We start from the raw sequence: 21,393 nt of genomic DNA, 5'->3' as shown, positions 1-21,393 counted from the left end.
AATCTTTATAACAAACCATTATTTGATGTTTTCCTTTTCAATTACATGGTAATAAGGAATTAAAAAAAATATATGCACATGACATATGCTTACCATCTAAGCTATTGTTTAAGCAATCTATAGAGGCAAAAGACTCTAACCTGTGAGTTTTTTTGTAAATTAGTTCAGTGACTGGAGATCATTCAAGTATACATTTACTCTCTTCTCTTCCCTATCAGGATTGTTTCACTACCAACACTTTAAAAAAACCAATGGGAAGAAATTGGATTCTTTAAAAGCCATAATTATTTGAGGTCGCAAATATATTCAGCCTCAAACTGTCATATGAAATTCTAATTGAGACACCGCAGAGTAAACAGTGTGTTCATAAACCGGTTAAGCCATCCCTTGCCTTGAGGAAGTTTTTGCAGGTACAATCTTTCATGCTAATAATGTCTAAATATTTAGGGCTCCTCTATTGTAGAGTAGAGTGTTCCTCCTTCTCTGTTCAGATTCTCAAATTAGGTAGAAACAAATTTGGAAGGTGTTCTGCTCCGTGACTCCCTCCCATGGGCATAACCAGATTGGAAAGAAACACTTCCTGACATGCAGGGGAGTAAAGCGCTCTACCAGTTTGTACGGCTATGCATTGAATACCACCTGAGCTGTGTTCACTCACTTGGCGCCATGACACGGGACAAAGCAGCATGTGGATTAGATACAATTCCCTGTACATATTAGTCAGTAAGCAATCATTTCCTTACAGACTCAAAAAAAAGTATATAAAAGTACAAGAGAATCAGAGGGCTATTGATACAGGGACAATCCGGAATCTTCTATATTTGACTGTGTGTGTGCAAAACTTAGTAACTAATTACCAGAAACATGCTTCCTATTGACGGTGACTTACCAGCTGTGGTGACAATGAATGACCTGCTCTTCTGCTACTCAGGCAATAGCACCACAACTGTCCAGTTACTCCAACCACAGACCTCGACACTGTCCTGGATTCCTCTTTTGCCCCCACTACTTCCACACACACATATTTGACTCGACCATGAGACTTTGTGTATCATTCTCCAAAACGTATCTATTTTTCCTCACTGTCAATCCATCATCACCATCATCACCTCTTGCTTGGACAACTCTCTACTAGTTTCGTTATGTCTGCTTTTTTTTTTTTTTTAAAGAATATATATGAAAAAGTTTTTTCCTAAGAATTTTTAAAATAAAACTTTATTGAAGTATAATTTACATGCCACGAAATTTTTCTCTTTTAAGTGTACGGCTCAATGATCTTTAGCAAATTTACAACATTGTGCGACCATAATTATGATCCAGTTTTAGAATACAACCGTCACCCCAAAATGATCTTTTGTGCCTGTCTACAGCCAATTAACCTCCCATCTGAAATCCCAGGCAACCACGAGTCTATTTCTTGTCTCCATAGATTTGCATTTTCTGGACAGCTTATATGAATGGAATCCTACAATGTGGGATCCTTCACATCTAGCCTCTTTTACTTATCATAATGTTTTTGAGGCTCATCTGTATTGTAACACTCATCAGTACTTCATTCCTTTTTATTGCCAAATGGTATACCCTAAAGCATGTGTAATTTTTGAAGCATAGTAATTAAATAAATACCCAGGAAGCCATCACTCAACTTCAAATTAAATTACAAAGCTACTTAGTGCTCTGCTTCTCCTTCCAATACATTGCCCATGTAGTAACTGGCATCATGGCCATCCTTCACTTACAACTTTCTGATGGCTTCCGTCACAGTTACATTAAATCCAAGGTGCTTCCATGGTCCATAAAGCTCTACCTGATAGGATCCTTGCTTATCTCCCTTATTACTTTTCCCCTTACTCACATACTCCATATATAATGTTCTTCTTTCTGTCCCTTGAATATCACAAGGTACTTCCACATTGAGGATTTTAAATCTGCCTTTTCCTCTTCCTTAAATAGTTCTTCTGCTTGATCTTCAGGTGACAAAGTGATTCCTGACATGGAAGTTTCAATTCCAATAATGCCTCCTCAGGGAGAGATTTCCTGACCAGCCAATCTAAAGGAAATTTTCCTCTACCCAGTCATTCCCCATCATACCACTCTGTTTAATTTTTTTCATAGTACTCACTGCTCTCTTAAATGATCTTATTTGTTTACATACCTATTTTATGTCTCCTCTCACTAGAATACAGTCTCCTTGGGGGCAGCGACCATGCCTGTCTTGTTCATTGTTGTATCCCTTGCACCTAGAGCAACATCTAATTCATTCTTTTATGTCAACAACTATTTATTGAATGAGTAAGGAAACAGGTATGAATAAGGATGCAGAATTAACAGAATAAATCAGGATACAAGGTGAATCTGGAGATCTGAAACAGCCAGACAAGATAGTAGAGCTGCATGAAACCACAGTCTTTGGTTTGGTTGGACTGACAATATTTTTGGATCTGTGAGTTCCCATTTTTTTTTTTAATTTTAATTTTTTAACTTTTTAAAAAGATTTTATTTATTTATTCATGAGAGACAGAGAGAGAGAGAGAGAGGCAGAAGGAGAAGCAGGCTCCCCAAGGAGCAGGGAGCCCGATGTGGGACTCGATCCCAGGACCCCAGGATCATGACCTGAGCTGAAGGCAGACGCTTAACTATCTGAGCCACCCAGGTGCTCTCCCATTTTCTTTTTAAAATAAGTCTTCCTATGAATAGATTTTAATTACTTATCCCTTGATCAGGTTTAACCTCATGTGGAGAGAGTATGTACTTCTGTTCAGCACTTGGGCCTAAAAAAATCAGTGCAAATACTGCTGGTTTGGAGTTTTGTGTGATTTACCCCACTTTAAACAAGGTGTTTGACATCAATTTCAAGAGACTTATGGTTTCAGTCATCCTGGCAACCTGGGTTTAGAATTAACTACTAACTGCCTCTCTATTTAGAGTGTCCTCAAGGTTATGTAGATTTCTGACATCTTCAGTGCCTGGGTATTTTATATTTCAAACACAGGTCAAAACCTTTTTATTAGTTTACTTATTAAAAAGAGATAAAAGCCAAAATGAAGAAAGAATACTTTCCTCAAATATTTTCCCTCAAATATATATACAAATATTCCCTCAAATTATATTTATATTTCCTTTTATATTTACACATCCATTTTTTCTATATATCATACTTTTTCCTAGACCGTATAAGAGTTTAAGTATTAGACAATGAAGTTGGTAGCTGATTTTACATTACTTTAACTAAAGCCAATGGTATTAACCTTAGTCCTAAGACTTGCTTGGCAGACATATTTTCACTTGAATTTAGCACCTACAATATGGGTATGGTGTCTTGATCCCCGCTAGGTTAAAAAAAAAAAAAATTGGGAGGGAACTAACAAAAAAACTCCATTTAAAAAAGGACTTAAATTGTTAGTGGTTATTGTAAATGACCTGGAAAACTCCCACAATGAGTTGTTTGTATCATGTGCATTGTTTCTCCCTCTAGTTTAATCTGTGACTTTGTTTTCTCCTGATGCTGTAACTACACTATATCCCACACAAATATAGCCAAGATGTTACTTGCTCTCACTTCAATGTACAAACACTACAATGTAATCTGCTTGCATGAAGTTTCACTCTGTTGTTTACATAATAATTCTAATCGTGAAGCTTTTTATGTATCCAGACAAATGGAGCAAATTGAGATTGCTCAGTGAGGCCTGAGCATGACCTTCATTTGAACACAGTGACTTGTTTGCTGCTTGTATACAAACAGCTAAACTGTATCTTAATCCCAGGCTCAAATTTAAAAGCTCCAGTGAATGCTCTAAGGCTACCAGAGACAAAGATGGTATCTGATGGTGGAAGCTGAGGAGACAGAAGTCTCCCAACAAATAAATTCAGCAAGTGACTATCAGTCAGACACCTTCCCCCAGTACACAGGATGATGGAAGTTGAATAGACGTGTTCACTCAAATAGGATGACCAACTGTTCCACTTTGCCCCCCGGGCACAGGACTTTCAGTATTAAGACTGGAAAGTTCTGGGCAAACAGGATGAGCTGGTCACCCTATTCACCAATACGTAGGAACTAACTAGGTATGAAAAAATACCATCCCTAGGAATTTCTCCAAAAGAAACAATCATAGATGAGCATAAAGATTTCTATACAAGTTTATCTATCACGTGCATATATCCGCGGGTGTGTATGTTCACACGCTCACATATACAGAAAAGCAAACTGGAAACACCACCATAATATTTACAATCATTATTGCTGGTATTAGGATCATGAGTAATTTTTAAATTTTTTCTTACACTCTCCCTCAATTTTTGGCAACAGACATATTAAATTTTTGATCAGAAAGTACTGTATCTAATTTTAAAAGCTAAGCCAATAATAGGACTGAGCATAGTACCTTATACAAAATAGATGCTAAAAAATATTATTTGAAGTATATGTACAAAATATGTATTTATTTCCTGCCCAGATTTTTCAGCAGCTGCATCTGTTAGCAGAGTCCTGGGTCTAAGATTGCACTGTGAAGTTGGGAGTCAAGCCTGATTTACTTAAATGTAATTAAACATTATCTTCACGAAAGACTTCAAGTACCCAACACTCACATTATCTATAGAAAACTGCTCCCTTGCTCAATGAGATTGGATCCATTGTAGGTTATTTCTTCAAATTCTTTCACATTAATACCTCCCTACCAGCAGCAAGAATTACCATAAGCACAGTGCAATCTGACTTTTAAACCAAGCACGAAATGAAACCTTGAGGGGAAAGTGAATTCATTAATTTTCTTTTTTGGTTTGGTGTCAATGTCACCCTAATGTCAGCATGTAACATTCTGTTAAAGACATGTCTTGGCTAACGTGGAGAAAGAACAAATTTGGTACAGCTGTAGAGTAATTTTTGCAGGGAATAAAAGACCCAGCTAGAGAATTGACTGTCTCAGTTCCCAGCTGTACATCCATTACCCACAAAGTTTTAAGAGATGCCAGGCTGGCTTCAACTCACACAAGGTCATTCACCAAGACACAGGAATTACAACTTACAAATCGGCAAGCAGTGTGTGCAAAGCAAGGTTAGGTGGTAATAAAGAAACTTAACACTAATGAGGGAAGGGCCAAGGGTCGTACGGGGTTAGAATGTAACCTCTAGAGTGCATAGCATTTCCCTAGGGATGGGTAACAAATGGAAGTAAGAAGGGTCTTGGCTCTTTGTCCCCATGTTTCTTGAGCCTGTCCCTTCCACTCCCCTTCCTCTGCCACCACCAAGCACCATCATCTCCCACATGACTGTGACAGCCGCCCAGATGGTGTCCCTGTTTCCATTACTGCCCATTCCCCGTGTAGTCATTCTCCACTTAGCAGCCAGAAGGCTCTTTTATATACGTAAATACCATTAGGTTACCTTCAAGCTTAATATCCACATTTCAAACTGTGGTCTCCAGACCCTGTGAAATCTAGCTTCAGCCAGCCTCACTGACTCACTTCCAACTCCCTTCCCCCTCACTCTGCTCCAGTTCCCCTGGCCTTTTATCTGCCCCTCAAACATGCCAGGCTCTTCCTTACAGGGTCTCTGCAATCTCTATTATCTCTGCCCAGCATGCTCTTTCCTGCACCAGCTCCTTCTTTTTGACTTTTAAGCTCAATTGTCATTTCTTGGGAATACTTTCTGACCAACTTGGCTAATCTCCACGCAATCACCCTGCATCTCTGTTTCCCAGCAAAGCTGGAGGGCCCTGAACCCGCATTTTAACTGAATCTTAAATGGACTGAGGGTTACAATAAATATTTTGAAAAGGTTGAGCACTGACATCACAAAATAAGCTTCTGGGAATACAAGAATCCAATAAAATTATTAACAATTTAGTCATATTATAATTTTATTATTAAAATTTTAATAGTCAAAATTTAAACTTTTGTTATTATGTGGTAGGAACAAGAATTTCTTAGCACCCTCAGCTAAAATCTTCCCTTCGGTGCCCCTATATGGCGCATTTATGACGGATGCCAAATAGATAATTGCTTTGCTTTGAGGTTGGTGGAGGAGTGAAATATTTTGGGGCCTGCTCTGCCAGGGTGTGGAACTATCAACAGTGACAATGACTTATTAAGCTTTTCTTTTTTCTGGATAGGAACAGATTAGGGTAAGCTTTATCATATTTTGTTTTATGGGATGAATGCTGGTACACCAAATGGGTCTACAAAGATTAGAATTATGATACAGCCTAACTTTTATTTTTCTGCCTTGTACTACAATTTAAATTTTATAAAAAATTTCTTGGCTCAAAAGGGATATAATGTTCCTCAAGATATCAAGCTAATACATCTTTTTAATATCCATCTACTTATTTAGCTGTTTGAAAATCTTAATGGTTTTTTCATATAAAATAGTTTTAAAGTTGTAAGTTATGACATATGTCGACAATTTGGTAACAAATATGTGTGTTAGTGTGTGTACAGAACCACTGACTGATAGAATTCAACATATAAAGCATATATTAAGATTTTTACTCTAATGTGCATTTGGAATGTTCACTTATATTTCAAAATGAATATTCAGATGTTAACAATAAGCCAGAATGATATACCTTGCCTGTATTGTAGACATTATCACGTGATTGGCTATGGTAGTTAATTATGTGATTACATGACCACTGAGCACACACAAGTGCAGTGATGACAGACATGACTTTGAAATAACATGTGACTATCAGGTCTTCCAAAGACAAAGGTGAAGCAAAGTTACTAGATTTTAACTGAATAGTGAGGCCAAGCCCAAACTTTGGTGCATCCCTACCCAATGATCTGAAGTGCTCTTGTCTAATGATTGTCTGTCCTGTTAGACTGTGGGTGCCACAATGGCAGGATTTTTGCTTCTTTTGTTCCCTGCTCTATCCTCAGCACCATGCACAGTGTTTAGCATATGGTAGGTCCTCACACACATGAGACAGAGGAAGGAAGTGTTGATTGAATGAATGAAGTATAATGAATAGCATCTTGTGCTCTCCTCTCTGCAATCTGATGCTCCCTTTGACCTACAAATATCTGTGTGATCAGCAGGTAACAGGCCTTTGGTATGAATTCTGGTCACAGCTAGACCAAAAGAGCACAATGAGTCCTAAAGGCTGCCATTTCTAGAGACCAGGCTGGTTCTGAGATTTGTTTTGTTTGGGGTCTCTCTAAAGTAGGGAAGTGAGAAAGAGAGAAGCATTTTCCAGGCCCCAAGTCTTGATATACTTGGCTCAGCAGATAATCATTTAGTTTTGCTTTGGAGGAGATAGTTTGTGTGATTTGATGCATCAGGGAGAAAAACAAGGTGACAACTCATGGCAGGGTAGAACTGGGATTTCAAATGCCAAGATTCCTGCTTCCAATTCCTCTCTCCTAATAGCCTTCAATTATTGATATTGCAACTCTGTTGTACTACTTGATACGTAAAGCAATGGTAGACAAGTGCTCTCTTTTTATTCCTTTTGTCTCTCTAGTAAATTTACAGAAGAAAAAAAATTCCAAACAACAAAACCTTACCTTAATTAGATTGCATGATAGCCTATTTGCTAAATGACAAGATACACCCCACTTTACATAGATTTACTTTAACTGGTGATGCACCTAGCAATTCCTTGGTGTGCATGTATGTGTAAACATATGTGTATTTTGTTCATTACTTGAAAAGTGTTAGTGGTTTGGTATCAAGAAGAGCTCACGAATAGGCTCACTTCATTTTTCAGACTTGTTCTGTTCTTTTAGATACTGAGCACTCATTTCAGTACAGAAAACTCTGACATAATTATCATTATGACCATTAGTATTCTAAAGAGGTTTTCAAGTCCATCACAGGGACCTTCTTCTTAGCTTCTCCCAGAGCCATTTGCCATTAAGGCTTAGCTCTGAGTCGATCAGTATTTATTGATCATCTATTACAGGTAAGGTATTATAAGAAAACCAGCCTGATATACAGATTTTTTTCAAGTACAAGTAAGTCATCTACATATAAATGAACACATTCCAAGGGAAACTAAAAAAGTGCATCTAAACTAAAAAAGGGCACCCAACTGATGACCTTTGTTCCCTGTTTCCCTTTCACCCTGGATCTACTGAAGACAATAATAAATTATAAAGATAAGAATAACAATGCTTAAATTGTCCCAAGTGTTTTGCATATATTATTAAATTTGAATCCTCATCAACAAGCCTATAAGTATCGTTAGCTCATTTTATAGTGGAAGAAACATAGGTTTAGAAAGATTTAGTAATTCATCCAATGTAACAAGGTCAATGGCACAATCCAAACTACAGATTATCTTACCCCAAAGCTTTTACTCTTATGCTTATACTGAACCCTTATTTTCCATATTATCACCAAAATGTTTCCAAACAGATTCCAGCTATGAAAGGCTCTCTGGAATAGCTGCTTCACCCCAAACTCTCTGAACCACAAGCTATGGGGTACAGAGAAAGCTTTAAGTCCTTATAAAGGAGCCCAGGGAATTTTGCGACTCCAGAGTTTAAGCACTAGAATCCCAGAAGTTTCCAAACAGCATGATGACTGGCATTATGATAAGAAGAGCATCTGCATTCCCCAGAAGCCCCACACTCATCTGCATCCCTGCAGTGAGGTGAGCTCTGTGTCATAGCACAGGAGGCTTTGTGGTAAAACAGATAAGACACAGAGAAAGATGATCTCCGCAGCACTCTAGCCTCTCTTGAAGAAAGGCTCTGATCCAGAAAGAAGCTGGAAGAATTGGCCTGTAGAGAGCCAGGCTTAGGGGGCTGAGTGATTTGGCATGGTGTGGCTCTGGGGGAGGACTTGGGAAGGACTGCTGCCCTTTTGTATTCCTCTTGCCTTCAGTAGCTAGCTCTTGTATCATCAAATTGATGGCAGCCTACCCTGAGGGTCTGCCCTCTGGCTCTGGAAAGAAGTTTGGACATAGTGCCCTTCCTCCTTAGGCAGGTTTGGCTCTTTGCTTTCCAATGGTTTGGAGTCATATAGCCTGGATTTAAGGAGTTGTAGGATTTTAGGGCAGGCTTCCTAACTTCTCTGAGCTTCTTTGTTATGTGTAATGAGGACATAGAGGGGATCTATTTCTGACAGTACCAGGTAGGATTCAGTGAGATTATAGTCCATTTTTGGCCATTATTTCTTGAGAGGTTACAATATGCCATGCACTGAACTCAGCTGCTAACATGGATCATATTTTTCAACACCAAGCCTATAGGGCAGGTTGTATTATTGTCTCTGTTTCAAATTTGAAGAAACGGAAACTCAGAGAAGAGAATCTATTTGCCCAAGGTCACCCAGTCTGTAGGGTGGAGCTGGGATTTAAACCCCAGGTTTTCTGACTCAACCATATGATATTAGCTAGCTCACTACCTGGCACCTAGCAGATTTCAAAGCATGGTAGGGGCAATTGTTATTGATAATGATTTCCATGAAGAGGGATGATGATCATTATCATCAGTGGCTCTTCTGGGATTTTGTAAGCACCTCGAAGGTTGGGGCCTCCCCTGGTTTATCTTTGCAGACTCATCTATGCAGCACCTAATAGTGCTGCTGCATATGGGTCGAATGATGCCTGCTGAGCTGAGTGTCTGCGGTGGGGTGAAACACCTGTGTTAGTGCTAATGTGTGACAATACATTCATCATCACTGAAACAGGGGCAGAGATTTAACCCATGACATAACTGTGTTTATGGAAAAGAAATGAGCCTTATTGGATAGTTTCGCTGAATAGTCAATGCTAATTAAAAAAAACCTTCTCTTAAATGTCCAGTGGAAAAAAGACAGTCTCTTCAACAAATGGTGTTGGGAAAATTGGACAGCCACATGCAGAAGAATGAAACTGGACCATTTCCTTACACCACACACAAAAATAGACTCAAAATGGATGAAAGACCTAAATGTGAGACAGGAATCCATCAAAATCCTTGAGGAGAACATAAGCAGCAACTTCTTCAACCTCAGCCGCAGCAACTTCTTCCTAGAAACATCACCAAAGGCAAGGGAAGCAAGGGCAAAAATGAACTATTGGGACTTCATCAAGATAAAAAGCTTTTTTTGCACAGCAAAGGAAACAGTCAACAAAACCAAAAAACAACCAACAGAATGGGAGAACATATTTGCAAATGACATATCAGATAAGGAGCTACCCAAAATCTATAAAGAACTTATCAAACTTGGGCGCCTGGGTGGCTCAGTTGGTTAAGCGACTGCCTTCGGCTCAGGTCATGATCCTGGAGTCCCTGGATCGAGTCCCGCATCGGGCTCCCTGCTTGGCAGGGAGTCTGCTTCTCCCTCTGACCCTCCCCCCTCTCATGTGCTTGCTCTCTCTCATTCTCTCTCTCTCAAATAAATAAATAAAATCTTAAAAAAAAAAAAAAGAACTTATCAAACTCAACACCCGAAGAACAACTAATCCAATCAAGAAATGGGCAGAAGACATGAACAGACATTTCTGCAAAGAGGACATCCAAATGGCCAACCGACACATGAAAAAGTGCTCAACATCACTTGGCATCAGGGAAATACAAATCAAAACCTCAATGAGATACCCCCTCACACCAGTCAGAATGGCTAAAATTAACAAGTCAGGAAATGACAGATGTTGGCAAGGGTGCGGAGAAAGGGGAACCCTCCTACCCTGTTGGTGGGAATGCAAGCTGGTGCAGCCACTCTGGAAAACAGTATGGAGATTCCTCAAAAAGTTGAAAATAGAGCTACCATATGATCCAGCAATTGCACTACTGGGTATTTATCCCAAAGATACAAATGTAGGGATCCAAAGGGGTACGTGCACCCCGATGTTTATAGCAACAATGTCCACAATAGCCAAACTATGGAAAGAGCCAAGATGTCCATCAACAGATGAATGGATAAAGAAGATGTGGTATATATATACAATGGAATATTATGCAGCCATCAAAAAAATGAAATCTTGCCATTTGCAACGATGTGGATGGAACTAGAGGGTATTATGCTGAGCGAAATAAGTCAATCAGAGAAAGACATGTATCATATGACCTCACTGATATGAGCATTTTGAGAAATAAGACAGAGGATCATAAGGGAAGGGAGGGAAAAATGAAACAAAACGAACCCAGAGAGGGAGACAAACCATAAGAGACTCTCAGTCTCAGGAAACAAACTGAGGTTTGTTTGGAGTGGAGGGGGCTGGGAGGGATGGGGTGGCTGGGTGATGGACACTGGGGAGGGTATGTACTATGGTGAGTGCTGTGAATTGTGTAAGACTGATGGATCACAGACCTGTACCCCTGAAACAAATAATACATTATATGTTAATTAAAAAATAAAAATAAATAATAATGCAGGAATAGTGAAAAAGAAAAAAAGAGTAGCATGGGGATCATCATGGATTCTGGACAAAAGAGAATCAAGGAAAACAATCTTCCCAGCACACTCCAGATAAGATTTTCTAACAGACCAACAATGGGGTCTCTTAGGTTCAAGTGCCGTAGGAATATTATGCAAATGTCAGATAAAATATTCTTTTTTCATTAAAAAAAAAACCCTTCTTTTAGTGGCATAATATCTTTTAGAAAGGCAGAATGAGTTAAAAGTACAAGTTTTGGATTTGGCTCCTGGCTCAGCTATTTATTATCTGTGCAATTTTGACCAAGTTACTTAACCTCTCTGAATCTCAATATTTCCATCAGTAAAATTTAGGGAATAACAATAGTACCTATCTCATAGGTGTCAGTAGGGCATTAAACAAGACATGGACTATGAAATACTTAGCATAGCACCTGGCCCATAGAAAGTGTTGCATCAATGTAAATTACTATTTTAGACCCAGGCTATTTTTTCCCCCATCGCTCTCTCCTTCCCCCAAACAAGAATGAAGCTATGATAATAATAGTCAACATGACAGGCAGTGTTTTAAATACTTTGTATTTGTTAATTAACTTAATTTTCACAAAAATGTGGAGACTGAGGCACAAGAGTTAAGTTAACCTGTCCAAGCTCATGCAGGCTCCTGATCCTATGCTCTTGTCCAAAATGCCACATTGCTTCTATGTATTGATGAATCTAGACCAAGCCTCTCTTATTTTCTTATTAGTGAGATAAATCGAGTTCCTGGGTTGCATGCCATTATATTATTACATATAAGAAATAATATACCATTCCTTCCTACATTCTACCCGATCACTAGGTAACAAGTATAGTGGTTTTCCATACCTACAGATAAATGTATTGCCCTGGATTTCCACTAAACAGTGATAGGTCATCAGTCCAGATCCCAGATAACTCCAGCATTAGGTACAAGTGATAGGTAAGTTCAGACAAAGTATTCAAGGAGCTGAACCAGAAAGTAAATGAACTTTGTATCACTTAGTCCTTAAAGGGTTAGAGTAAGAAATATCTTTGTTTTATACCTACCTTATCTTGGACTACCCAGGAAATCAGAACTTTCATGAATTTCTCACATTACAATGGAGCATCACTGTGTAACTGTCAAACTTAAGCCACTACTCTATTATCCAGTTCTGAACTCCTACCAACTCTAGAAACTTCACCCCCCACCCCCGCCTTGTTACTTGAAATTCCTGAAAACTCTGCCATAAGGTCTGTCATTATGGCTCTTTTCTGGGTCAGCTGGATGAACAACCTATAGAATTGCTGGGGGAGCAGTGGTCTTGGATACCACTCATCAGAACACAGTGAAGCTGGAAAGCTTGCTAACCTGTATAAGATGGGGTGGCAAATTTATGACAGAGTTGGGTATAGCAGGAGGAGCTCTGTCTCTGAAGCTTAGTCTCTAGCACCCCATTCCTTTCCACCATCTACCCTACTGCTTCTTGTTTTCTCACTCCCCAGCTCACAAGCAAACACAAACTGGTTTTCAATAAAAGTTGTGGCTTCTGGACCAAGCTTTCTGGGCTGGGAGGCGGTACTGCCTCGGAGAGCCCCAAACTGTAATTATAATTTTGCTTCTTCCCAACCCACACATCTTCTGGGAGCCTAGCAAAATTGAATTTCTGGGTCAGTGTTGGCCTTTACCATTTATTATTTAATTAACTCTGAAAGAAGCTAAGCCTCTCTCTCAGAAAGGAAAAACAAGAGAAATGGTAGCCAAGCTCCCACTCAGTACAACATAAACGTCTCCTGGACTGTGACCTTGAACATGGAACTCAAGAAAGCTAAACAAGAAAGCAGGTGATTCTCAGAGGCCTCACACCCTTGCCAATGAGGTGGTCTTTGCAGTTCTGAAAGCTATAGTGACTCCTGTGCCTGGGACACTTGGATTTTTCCCACCAGCTTTTCTCTGTGGCTCTATGCCAAGGATCAGGTCTATATCATTCCCCTAACCCTAATGCCTGGGAAATAGTATGCGCTCCATATTTGTTGACTAATACACCCTTTGTTCCAAATTAACTCTGGTCCTTAAAGATGCTTTAGGTTTCAAGACGGAAATCCAATCATATCCTCCCTGGCTTAAAACCCCCTGACAGCTTCTCCATGGTCTCGGAATGAAGTTCAAACCCTGCATGTGGCCTAGGAGGCCCTGAGTTGGCCCTGCCTTCTTTTTCAGTCTCCTCCCGTAGCGTGCTCCCCATCATTGACTAATCTCTACTCACACTGCTCTCCTTTCTGGTCCTGGAACACACGGAGCTCCTTCCTATCTGAAAGCCTTTGCACTTGCTCTTCCCTGCACCTGGCATCTTTTCCTTGTTATTTCTTCTTCTTTTTTTTTTTTTCCTATTTTTTAATTGAAGTATAATTAACATACATCATTATATTAGTTTCAGGTGCACAACATAATAATTCAACAGTTCTATATATTACTCAGTGCTCATACTCTTGATTCCCTTTATCTGTTTCACCCATTTCCACTCTGGAAACCACCAGTTTGTTCTCTGTATTTAAGAGTCTGTTTTTTTTGTTTGTCTGTTTGTCTTTTTTTTCTTTGTTTGTTCATTTCACATATGAGTGAAATCATATAGTATTTGTCTTTCTGTGATGGACTTATTTCACTTAGCCTTATACCTTCTAGATCCATCCATGCTGCCTTGTAAATGGCAAGATCTCATTCTTTTTTTTTAATGGCTGAGTAATATTCACACACACACACACACACACACACACACACACACACACCACATCTTTTTTATCCATTCATCTATGAATGGATACTTGGGTCACTTCCATATCTTGGCTATTATAAATAATGCTGCAATAAACGCAGGGGTACATGTATCATTTTGAATTAGCGTTTTCATTTTCTTTGGATAAATACCCAGTAGTGGAATTACCGGGTCATATGTTCCTTCTCATCTTTCAGGTAGCAACTGACACATTACCTATTCTGAGCAGGGTTTCTTGGCCACTGAAGTACCCTACCTCTCCATCACTTTTCACTGCAGCAGCCTGTTCATTTCTTTTTGAACTAAATTACAATCTGCTATTATTCGTTTATTGCCTAAGTCCTTTACTAGAATGTACATTCTATGAGGCCAAAGCTTGATCTATATCATTCATGGCTGTAGCCCCAGCAGGAAGTGGACACAAGGAATGTATCCCATGTACACTTGTTGAGGGAAGGCAAGTGCCTATCATTTATATCATTCTCTTTCATCTACATTTCAAAGAAGCCATTCAGGAAAGATATTCTGTTTCCATTTAAAGCATGCCAAGGCCCAGTACACTGAAAACATTTTTGGTTACACTGAGACAGGAAGTACCATTAGGATGATACATGAGGCAAGGAATTGGCCCCACAACTTCCTTTTCTGACTTTGTAACTGACTTACTGTGGGGGTGATTTAATGCGACTCCATATGTATGAGTAATTTGGGTGTAATAAGCCTGGCCCATTTTGAGTTGCCATAATGGACAAATAATATATTTCACAGAAGAAAAATGTTACAGAAAGTCATAGCATTTTTTTTTTTTTTGCTTTAATGTGGTCTCATTAGATAAGGTGCCACTGAAAAATGCTAGGGCTATGACAAGATTTACCAGCGAGGGAATCTTATTTTCTTCTTCCCTTGGAAAGTGGCAGGAAACAGTCTGGTTGTGTTTTCTAATTCCTGACAATAATGAAATCCATACGTCATGAAGCCCGTGGCTTGTCAGGGAATAATAAACTGGTTAAATAATCAAATGTCAAGTAGCATCCTTGGTTTCCATTCAGAGGAATACAATTTCAGATAATTTAGCACAATATTGGACTGCTAACTAAAACTGCCTTTCTTTTTAGCCCAATTACTTAAATTTCTCTGGCATTTAATCCTCAGGGGTTACTTTCTTTAGAGGGTAACTTACATGGTACAAATCCTCCAAGAAAGTCACTTTGAAGTATATCTTCTACTTAGGGAATATGTTCTGTTTTCTTACATCAATTTTCCCAAATTAAAATAATTTGCATACCATCTTCCCCATCTTTGCTATTCCCACGTATCAATACAGGATACTTCTGTGATTAATTTTTAATCATATCCAGGTACCACCTGGACTATTATTTACTTAATATATTTTATTTAAATTAATTCACTTTTAAATGTTAATATATTTCTTTAAAGAAGAACACTTATGTCACTGATGCAGAAGACAAAGCAGCACCACCAGTCATGAATGGAAGGTAACACAAATTAGAAACTGTTATTGCTTTACCTGTTTATTTGTTCATATGTTTACTGACTGTGCCCTTTACTAGAATGTCCACTCTACGAGGCCAAAGCCAGATCTATGTCAAGGCTGTAGCCCCAGCCTAAGGTGGACACAAGGAAGGCATCACAGGTATACTTGTGGAGGGTGTGCAAGTGCCTACCCCTCCTGTCTTTCCCTTAGATCTACACTTCAAAGGAGACATTCAGAAAAGGTATTCTCTTTCCATTTAAACCACTCCAAGGCCCAGTACACAGAAAACATTTTTGGATAAGTGAGATCTAAGCAATGCTATGAAATTCTAATTGGAGGCTCTTGTCTGCAGAAGACGCAGAGCCTGAGGCCTCTGGGGGTGTTAACAATCTACTAGAACCAAATAAAAACATTCTCCTGAACCTGATCAGAACTGATAAACAAATGGAAAAGCAGTTACTTCCTTATCACATGACTTGATTTTACTCAAAGCCATGTCTTGTTAAAACCTAACATAATCTGTTATCAGCAGAGCTAAGAGTGCTGTCTTTTGAAAAACACCTGGCATAGGAAGAAAAGTCTGCTCTGTTTCATAGGAGGTGGACAAATATATCTGACTTCTTGAATCCACAAAGTATTTCTCTTCTCCATTCTCATGCCTTCCTGAGATTGCCTGCCTAAAGACACGATTTCAATTACTTCTGCCTCAGCACCTCCATTGCTTTCCCACAGAAGCAGAAACAATGTATTACAAATGGAGACAATATTCTTTGAAATAAATATATTGCTTGAAAACTTGTGATAACATATTTTCCTGGCTTTCCACGTTAAAACCCAGGGGAGGAGGACAACTGAATTGAGAGGATATATAGTCTGCTTGAAAATATCCCACATGTAGCACCCAGATTGATAAAATGAAGGACTAACAGAGGATACACACACACACACCATTTTTTCCAATCACAAAGTATATTTAACTCATGAACACAGCATTCTTATATTATGCACCTGATCCAAAATGATCATGCCAGGCAGGGCCCTGGTTGTAACTGAAGAGATAGCACTGGCTAAGGAGGTGAGGGAGAGCTTAGAACTTCCATTCCTAGGTTTGGACAATAATAGACTAGCATTTCCAATGGATGCTAATAGGTATTAGTTGAAATAAGTTTGGGAAACTCATGAATAAACAAAGCTAAATAGGTTTATTTACTGTTGGAAATCTTCAAAGGTTTTTAAATGCTGATGAACACTGAAAAACTCAGAAAGACATGTAATGTCTTGCATTTCCCAAACTTAATCATGGCACCACTCTCCCTGCCCTTGTTTTTATTGGAGTCGTCTCTACATTAGAGTTCTAAAAAAATACACCCTTGGACAAAGTGGGTTATGCGATGTACTTCTGGATTTGTGACTGTACTTGGTAAAAAACAAAACAAAACAACAAAACAAAAGTCAAATTCCTTGTAGACATGATGGGATAAGATGTGGGTTTCCAGTTACTGGGTAAAATTCCTAGTAGCAGCAACAATAGAATTAATGAGTAACAAATAAACTGGCTTGAATTGAATTTTGATTTTAGAATGTATAAATAAAGTAGGGGCATCGGGGGCTGTAAGAAGAGTCAAAGATGAGATTCAGAAGATGAGTAGGGCAGGAAAAGGGCTAAACTTGTCAGATGACAAAGTGGAATTATTAGGATAGATGAAAGATAACCCTCAAAAGGATACTTTTGGGGGTAATCAAAATCAAGTAGCAGACATGATAGCTGGGGATTGGTAATGGGAACAATTATAAGTAGAAGTAGAGAAGAAAAGGAGAAGAAATACAAGTTTCAAAGAAAAAAGAATGACAGAGAGGATTTTGAGTAAGTCCAAACTAGGGAGAGAGGAAGAAAATGTACCTGCACCAACAGGGTCATTCATCCAACCAGATAAAGCCAGAGGCAGAGAAAAACTTCCAGAACTGAATGATGACAAAGAAAAAGGTAAAGAAGAGAATTGGGAAAAGAATTGTGGATTTAGAAGGAAGATGAGTGGAGGTTTAAAGAGAATTGATATAGAAAGGATAAAAAAAGAGACAGCAAGAAATACAAGCATTGCTAGATTTCAGACTCTGGGTATATCTCTTTGGGATACTAAGAAATGGCAAATACAGGGCACTTATGCCTTTTTTTTCTCCTATGGCAGACATAACAAGTTTATCATGTACTATTTTCCTCTGAGTATAGATTTGCCCTCAGAACTCTTCTAACACAGCACTCAAAGTAGCCACTATTGACTGATTTGACTTGACCCTAGCCATGAAACTTGCATTCTTAATGTATTTAAAAACAAACAAGCAAATCCTCTGTGAGGTTTTAGTAATACCTGCTCACTGATGGAAGAGAAATAAATTATTATACTTTTGGCTAGAAAAGCAAAATGTTTCAGTGTGAGATATTTATTCATATGGACATAATAATGCACATGTGTGGATATGAGTAAATACATTTATGAGATATGAGTATTTCAAGTAGGTAGACCAAAGTGTTCCATATTTATTTGTAATCTGAAACTCTGTTTTAAACATTCATAAGCACAGGAAAATCAGCTCATCATTTACCCTGGCAGCTGAAACTTTTAAACCCAATAAAATGATATGAATTATGTTTTAAGTTAAAATAGTTCATATGAAACAACAGCCTGTTAGAATAATCAGAGCTTTCTCCTTCCTTCTCTATCTTATGACACCATATTGGGCCCATCATCTAAAAAGTTGGCAGAAACATCAAATAGGTTTTTCTTCCCCAACACATGACACATTTTTAAAAGCATGGATAAATAATGCAGCATAACATAATACATGATAGCATTGATAGCCATCAGGCCATGGTGACAGGTGTGGGAGAAATTAGGATTTTTATCAAAGGCAGGCAGTAAAAAAGAAACTGCATTCATTTTCAGTTTAAAACTAAGTTTAAAAAAAGGGAGGAAGGATAGTGTGTGACAAGTTGTATTGGTTTTTGTTTCTTCTTGCTTACATTCATTAATTTTGCCCAACTTCTGAGATCTGAGGCCTTTGCCTATTCATGCAAAGAACCACTTGAAGGCATACAATGCCCTCAGATTTGAACTATTTTGTTTGAACATGCTGGTAAGTTATTCATGTTCTGCTAAACAGTTCATAATGCTCTGGGGAAGAGAGGAAGTACATTGCTATCAGGAGTTACCGTTTTTTTGACTTTTATGAATTAATAAAAATAAAAAAAGAATGCTCATTAGTCTAGGCTGGCTTAATTGAGACAGAAAAGGAAGGGAAAGAGGCAGTGGGTAGGGAGGGAAAAAGGCAGTGACCTCTCCAGAATTGTTGAGGCCTGAGATTCTACTGACCCAAATGAATTGATCATCATCACTCTTATGAACCACTGCCATAGAATCCTAGCTGGTCTCCCGCATCAACTCTGGCTCACTCCGCTGCAGCCACAGTGATCTTTTTAAAACACATATCTAATCACCTATCCCTGTACTTTCCTCTCCATGGTCTAGCAAGGCCCTTCATTGTGTGGTCCCTTCCTGCCTCACTGACAGCTTCTGGCATACCTTGTTCTCTGAACTCTAGCCCCACCAACCTTCCTTCCATTCTGCTTTCCTACAGGGCCTTTGCTGACCACAGGGCCTTTACACAAGCTGACTCTGCCTGGAATGCTCTTTCTATTCCCACCCCATCTCACTCAACTTTTATAATACTAGCTCGAATGTCTTATAGCTCCTAAAGAAGGCCTACTCTGACTCTGTCCCCACAAAGTGATTTAGGTCCCCTGCTACCTCCTCTCAAAGCACTCTTTCCTTTTCAGCATTTATAACTATTTGTAATTATATATTTATGTGATTATATTTCTGATCCTTCCACTCAATGGTGAGCTCTGTAGGGCTACAGCAGTGACTATCTTCCTCTCCACTGGGCAACACTACCTTGTACACACACACTGAGCATTTGACAAATATGTGTTGACCAAATGAATTAATGTATTATATCTAATATAACACACTGATATACTGACATAGTCATAACTGTGGCACATAGAGAAAGATTTTGAAAAAATTGCTTATACCATGAACCAAATGTGATTTAGCAAATCTTATAAAACAAATTTGTATCAAACTCTCCTACACATCGTATCAAAGGATTGAAGCTGAGGTGAATATATAAAGCCTCCAGAAAGGAGATTGTTTTTTTACTTTCCTTCTGTTCTCTGCTCTTAAAGAACTGGAATCCTTATTATGGCTGCTGAATAAGAATGTAATCAAGTCATCTTGTTTGGAAAACAAACAAGGTACATGCCTTCTAGAACCTTCTGGGGAAACCAGACCTTTAACTTGGAGTTAGACAAAATGGTGTCAATGAGAACAGCCTTCTGGAAGATGAACTGTGGAGGAGCAGAACTTACGTTGGTTTAGAAGCCTCAGCCTGGTCAGTCTGTAGTTTCTCTCCTCCTTCCACCTCCATTGTGCAATATACAATGCGATTGGGAGCCAAGGATTTGAGGCCTTGGACTTCCATGATCACCACCTGGAAAGAGAATCACACATGGTGGCGGTTACTGCCAAAGCCCATGGACAGCATCCCTCAGAAGAAAATATAGAGATGGGAAGAAGTTACCAAAAAACCCAACAGGTATCTGGTGGCTTTTATCAGTTTTCTATCAGTCAGGCTGGTACCAGTCTAGCATGAAGATACCATTCTTCATAGTGTAACTGATTGCCTCCCGGATGGAAAGACAACCCTCACTACTTTAGAAGCTCACAGGGGCTAGACAGGTAATGTGAAATGGGCTGCTTGTTCCCTGGGTTGAATGCATAAGATCATTTTTCATTTCTGCAAAGAAATAGGCTCTCTCTTATTTTCTTTAAAAATAGTCTAGCTTTTAATTCAGAACTTGGAAGAGACAAAGGCCCAGAAATTCACTTTTCTCTTTTACAATGAGATAAGTGATAAAACAAATGCTAAGATAAAGGGCAAATAACTATTCAGCATTAGAGTTGGAGATGCAGAGGGAGTAGTGAGGCCTGGGGCAAAAGAGGAGAGCATATGCTCCATCCAAACAGAGCAGTTGGTACACAGTTGCAGTCCATTGTGGCCTTGTCTTTCCTTAGTCTGGAGTTGCCAGATACTGCAATTTTTCCTACCAGAAAATGGAAATCTGAATCAGAATCAAAGTCAGAAATCTGATTTTGAAGTTTTGACAATAATCCAAAAAGGGAGGAATAAAATACACAAACTCTGGGCAGGCCAACATGGTTGAATCAAAACAAAAACATGTCTGCAGCTGCATACTCTCTGTTCTAGACTGAGGAAAAAAGCTGGTGTTTTGCTGGACCAACATATATCCTTTACAATTCCTGGCACTTCCCACCACTACCCTTAACTCCATTCAATCACCTGCTATTCTCATATCCAGTGGTATGTCCTGTCATTTATCAGAGGGGAGAGGACAGGAGGGGAGGATAGGGCAAATATACCGATTTAAAATTCTGAAACAAATGACCTGCATCAGGGATCTATAGTAAGCAAGGGATATAAAAGTATCACTCAGTTGTACTCCAAAAGAGGTAATGGCAGGACACACAGAGAAGGATATGGTTGTGCAAAAAAGGTACACTTCTTTCTTTTTTTCAAAATTTTTATTTAAATTCTACTTAGTTAACATGCAGTGCAATATTGGTTTCAGGAGTAGAATTTAGTAATTCATCACTAAAATACAACATCCGGTGTGTACACTTCTTCAATGGGCTTGATTCAAGGAAGTACAATAGGGCCTTAGTGCAAATCAG

At 38.9% G+C, this 21,393-nt stretch overlaps 1 protein-coding gene across 7 annotated transcripts in view; it reads right to left on the bottom strand.

Annotated features, from left to right (window-relative positions):
• The window catches only part of CADPS (calcium dependent secretion activator), a 484,463-nt gene that overhangs the window by 216,181 nt on the left and 246,889 nt on the right, over positions 1–21,393 (bottom strand). For all 7 annotated transcript variants that reach the window (XM_064576385.1, XM_064576381.1, XM_064576395.1 and 4 more), the window contains one exon: positions 20,010–20,131. In XM_064576385.1, coding sequence (XP_064432455.1) covers positions 20,010–20,131 — 122 coding nt within the window. The remainder of the gene's footprint in view (positions 1–20,009; positions 20,132–21,393) is intronic.

Source organism: Mirounga angustirostris, unplaced genomic scaffold (assembly GCF_029215605.1).
Source record: "Mirounga angustirostris isolate CCGP_5_RB_7025 unplaced genomic scaffold, mMirAng1.0.hap1 SCAF_1, whole genome shotgun sequence".
In the NCBI taxonomy this organism is placed as follows: Eukaryota; Metazoa; Chordata; class Mammalia; order Carnivora; family Phocidae; genus Mirounga; species Mirounga angustirostris.
Note: the sequence above shows the minus strand (reverse complement) of the source record. Positions and strands in the feature narration are given on the sequence as shown.